The sequence below is a fragment of the Neltuma alba genome, unplaced genomic scaffold, assembly GCF_004799145.2.
Source record: "Neltuma alba isolate B1F8T4 unplaced genomic scaffold, ASM479914v2 tig00005605_pilon, whole genome shotgun sequence".
Taxonomy (NCBI): domain Eukaryota; kingdom Viridiplantae; phylum Streptophyta; class Magnoliopsida; order Fabales; family Fabaceae; genus Neltuma; species Neltuma alba.
The window spans coordinates 1-5,240 of NW_021634171.1; the positions used below are offsets into that span (position 1 = coordinate 1).

General features: G+C 40.0%; 1 protein-coding gene across 1 annotated transcript; it reads right to left on the bottom strand.

The window, feature by feature from the left end:
- Positions 1 to 304: 304 nt before the first annotated feature.
- On the bottom strand, positions 305 to 3,458 carry LOC114748080 (uncharacterized). Its single transcript, XM_028936437.1, has 7 exons — positions 2,883 to 3,458; positions 2,273 to 2,413; positions 2,051 to 2,164; positions 1,795 to 1,968; positions 1,410 to 1,525; positions 772 to 856; positions 305 to 661 (listed from the first exon to the last, which is right to left on the bottom strand). The coding sequence occupies exons 1-7, from the start codon at positions 3,402 to 3,404 to the stop codon at positions 656 to 658; spliced, it is 1,158 nt and encodes a 385-aa protein (XP_028792270.1). The 5' UTR covers positions 3,405 to 3,458; the 3' UTR covers positions 305 to 655.
- Positions 3,459 to 5,240: the final 1,782 nt, after the last annotated feature.

The following is a 5,240-nucleotide window of genomic DNA, read 5'->3' on the forward strand; positions in this document are numbered from 1 at the left end:
GCTTACCTAGTAGGCTAAGGAATCTTGGAAAATGGAACGGTTTTGTAGATTCTTTGCTACGGCATATTCTACGGAGGAGACAGATGCAACTGAACAGAAAATGGAATTTCATTCCATCTACAAAGGATTGATGAAATTCTGCAAAGCAAACTCTCTCTTCTCTTTTTTCAGCTATTTACAGTTTAAAACTGTCATCAGTACATCTCCAATCCATCTACCCATCTCTCTGGTTGGAGAAGGTCGTGTATGACCCAAAAAAGAAAAAAGAAGCTAAAAAGCCATATTTCTATTCTACTGTAAATACTTGCTAATGCAAGAGTCACGCATCGGCACCAATTGTTATTTCCTGCACTAGGTTTCAGTCACAAGATTTCACCTACAAATTAATATATATTTATTAAAGTAGTCAATAATTACAATGTATAATATCAAGAATTACACTTTGTAATGCTTTCCAGGGAAATCGATGTCGCGCGACATTCAAGTGTTTCCAAATATGCAATATATACACATACATTATCGGCTTTTCCATCGTTCTGCTTTACACACCCTTGTTCACGTCAAGATCCAGCATCTTGCAGGCTTCTCTACTTTCAGTATCTAATTGAGCTGAACCTATCCTCCCCTATTCCTGCCTCGACTCATTTCTCTTTGGTTACTCCTGATAAAAATAAGCAAGGATGATATTCAGCAATCCAGAAGTAACTAGATTTTTTTTTTTTTTTTTTGCATTCATATTCAATATCAGTAACTTCAATAGTTATCTTATACCTCTGAAGAATTCGCGGATGATGCAGTGGCTTTTACTTCTGCAGGTAATTCTGAGTGTCTTGCTTCTGATTTTTCATTTGAGTACCTATAAAGAAGAAAGATCAATAATGTCAGAACAGAACCATGCACAATAGCCTCATAAACAACGTAGGAAAAGCTGGAATTATCTTCTAATTTAGTATATATTGTTAAATTAATCAGCCTCCACGAAACTACGTGGCAGGACTTCATATGGAGTCAACGTAGACACAAGAATCACAACACAGATACAAAAGAAAAATAGTTCTCTGCCTCCAGAATTAGAGAGGAGGAACAAAAACATGAGTTACAGAACCCCTACAATCCATGTAAAGCAATTTTTGTAATACAAGAACAGAATCAATTTCATGCATATTGTTGCTGGAATAACGGGCAGCGGCCAGCTAGCACAGATTATTCATCCAAGCTCCAGTTCTGCCAATTCAGTCATTCTTTATGAAGGAAAAATACTACAAAAAGGAAAAGACCTTACGAAATAACAAAGTCCATCTAATTAACCCCTGTAAGCATAACACGTAAATGCAGTAACCCTATGGCGAATTGACAAGTGTTGAAATTCTAATGTTCAGTGTCCAAAATTAATCCACATCAACACATACGTTGAAAGTATTGTCACCCATATAAGCTCCACACAATCCACCCAAAGAAGTCTTTGCTCCACTGGGATCACACCATAAGTAATGAGATGGGCAAACGGCCAAAGCTTCCACCCTGCCTGTGTAAAGCAAGGAGATCCAAGAAAACATGAGGGGCAACAAATTTAAAGGACATGTCATTACAAATTAAGCACAATAAAACGAGAGAGCTATAAACTTAGAAAGCCATGAGCTTAAGTCAAATACATCGTCATAAATTGTGCATTGTCCTCAATTCTCTCGCTGATGGAAGAACTCAGTGAACAAAGAAACCAATAATCTCCCAAATATGGCCTTTAACAGAAGGAAGAAAATAAAGAAGAAATAGGAAAAGGCTTATAGTTCTTACAGTCAACATAGGAATAAATGTTGCCTTCAATTCATTAAAAACATTGACAGGGGATTCAAGGCGCAGAAATCCAACAGCTGCATAATAAATGCTGTTCCAAACAGCTGCCCATGCAGTTTGGTCGAAGGCAACTTTGGCGGGAACTACCCACCAGTCTTGGAATGGAAATAGCTCCTGGTTAATGAGAAAGTTAGTATGTAACCAGATTACTAATTTCAAGGAGCAAGCAAGGCTAGAGAAAGAAACAATTAATTACCTCACAAAACTGATAATAGTAATGAGAGAGAGAGCCATGTAGAGTAAAACCAACAAGACCCGATCTGAACATTCGTGCACGATCAAATTCAAAAAGAGGTTTTCCGTCAAAGCACTGTAATTACAAGGGAAAGCCATGATGCATAGTCACTTAAAAGGCTGGCTTTTGCCTTTGAACAAATTATGTTTTTGTTATACTTGCACCTGAACCATACAAACTCACCTGTGCAATCCAGTCCCCTATAGAGTATACAACTCCACTGATGACCATTTTGGCAAAAACTGGATTCGTCTTGAGAGCTTCCTCATAAGCGGACCAGTTGTGTTGCGGTGCATATCTTAGTATCTCATAAAGCGTCCATCCCTGAAATGGTAACCAATAACATAAGTCCTATTAAAGAATGAAAATCTCAAAAACCATCCCTAACACGAAATATGTGAAGCTGAAACGAGTTGTAAAAGAATTGAAGAGGGAGGGGAAAGAGGGGGGGGGACTTCGATGATTTCAAAACTTCAAATTCATAGTAAGGGAATGGAGGGACCCAAACACTCAATTTTGCATTCAAATGATACCCAATGTATGACGCCAAAAGTTCAGGTACAGAATGCTTGTCCAGTTGACAGTAATAAAAGCCGTGCAGCTCGCCCAAAAGTGGGTAAATTTCAACGCATTTCCTCAGCATAAATCATATAAATTACAAATTCTAATTCAAATGCAACTAAGGCACCACAGAACACCAAATCGGTCGTCCACAAATCCCAAGCACATTTCCCATGCAAGATAATTGGAGGGGAATAAAAATAAAAAATAAAAATTAGAGCAGTCGACTTACGTGCCAGTAATCTCTATCAATGGTGAGAAGCTTGGTGATGGCAAAAGTACCCGCCGCAAGCACAATAGCGGCATTGATGGTCCTATCTATTAGCCTCTCCATCTCCTCCTCGCTCGCCCTCCGGCTTTCATCCCCACTCGAAGCCGAAGCAGAAGAAAAACCCTGAAATTCACCCGCTCCTTCGAACGAATAAACCCCCTCATTGGCTCCAAAACCACTCACCTGAGTAGCCAAGTCCCCCTCTCCCCCTTCCATTTCGATCCGACTCGCCACCGCCATGCCTTCTTGCTGGTCCGTAGTATCGCTACTTTGTACGGGAATCACGTCCAACTCCTCCAACGTCGAGTTGACGGCGACCCAGTTTCGTGACGGTATGTTTCGCGAGAAAACTGAATTCTGGGAAATCTTTGAGCCCAGAAAATTCGGCGCGGGCATTGGTCTTGCTTGAGCTTTGGATTTGCATTTTGCTTTGGAAAGAGGCACGAAGCTCTGAGGAGCTATGGTGCTGTGGACGGAAGCCATGGCCGAGCAGCTGAGGTGGGAGGAAGCTAAGTATTTGCCTGACCACAGCGTTCTTCCAAGTTAGCTGTTCCAGAACAGCTCGTTTATATGGGTTCGTGTCTAGGCGACTCGTCTTGTGATTCGGTGTGTCGCAAAAAGTGATAGCACGTTCTGACGTGGACAAATACGACGCTAACAACCTGTCCATGAATTTTGAATCGTCCACGTAGGGGTCATGGGCGGGGGGGGTATAAGTTGATTCGGTGAAGTCGGCAACAGAGAAGTCCAGCTTCTGCTGATTGGGGGGGGGGGGGGAATGCAGGCGTTAAATGGCGTCCACATGAAAGAGGTGGATCTGATTCTGACATCAAAAATCAGATAAACAAGTCCACAAAAAATAAACAAATAAACTAAAATAATCATAGTTGACGCATTTGCGTCCAGCTTGTTTCATTCAAATTGACAATTTTATGCTGCTAAATGCTAATTCAAGAAGTTTTCAATTTCTGCTCTCTTTTTTCTCTTAACTAAATGGCGTGAAGGTTCGGGAATGGGGGCCCACCGGGCTGATACGTAAACCACAAATTGGGGGTCGAGGTGGCCCAAAAGGGCACCTCGAGTCACTCCGCTTTCAGATAAGCTGAAGCCACAATAATTAAGAAAAACATGAGCAGAGAAAATGACGCTTAAGTTTCTGATTATCTTAAAATTTCTGTTTCACAGATATTCACTATCCCTTTTTGGTTTTTGGCAAAACAAAGATATTCACTATCCATTCAAGTTTTTAAGGGCAAGTTCTGATCTCACTGGATATTTTGTTTGCATGTGAGATCCTACGCGGGAAGTCTAAACTTATTTCCTTCTCTGTTTTTTTCCAAAACCCAAACTTGTTTCTGAAACTCTAGCGCCGGTGCTGCCAACTCATGGGAGAAATTGCTACGCATTACAGTTGAATTACAGTGAATTAATTTTAATTTGCAAGTGAAAAATACTTATATCAAATTCTCTACATTCATTATATCAAGTTATCCTATGACACATGGTCACATTCTTTTTTATTTTATGGGATTATAATTAAATGATAATACTTTAAAAATAAAATATGCAATTATATAACTGAAAAACTTGATATAATAAATATAAAAAATTAGACGTAATTATCATATTTGATCCAAGTATTTACTATGTGGTGGTGGATCGTTGAAAGAATCAGTAGTGTCTTGGGTGCGGATCCGACCCTTCCGCCGTCAAGGCGTCAACCTTATGGCAGGCAGCCTTTTGTCTTAAAAGGATCATGCTTCGGACATGTAACCTTTAATGGGCTAAGGCCCAAGAAGGACCAGCCTACTGATGGTAATGTACGACGTTGGCCCCAAATACAAACATGTGCATGTGTGGGTGGGCGAGCGGGACATCAACGTGTGTGTCTAGAGAGAGAGAAGGGGGTGGGAGGGGGGGATAGAGTCTTTGTTTTTTTTTTTCCCCTTCCAGTTTTATTACATACGAATGTTTAATTTTATAGAGGTCATGGATTTGCATTAGTTAGCCAATTTTTTTCCAATTTAAATTGTGGAGATTTTGTGGAAACTTGAAATATAGACCTGGGTTCCACTGCATGCTAAAAGTTATGATAGGCCAATAAATTAAATGGATACGAACTAAATGATCACCAACCTCAAATCAGTTGAGTTAGACTACTGCTCTGCTTGGATTGAGTGAAAAGAGGAGAGGAGGAAAAAGTGGAGTGGAAAATATGAGAGGAATGAAATTTTCCCTTGCTTAGATGGGAAAGAAAATAAGAGAGAAAAGAGAAGTAGAGAAAAAAAATATAATGGGCCCTATACCTCATTTTCCTCT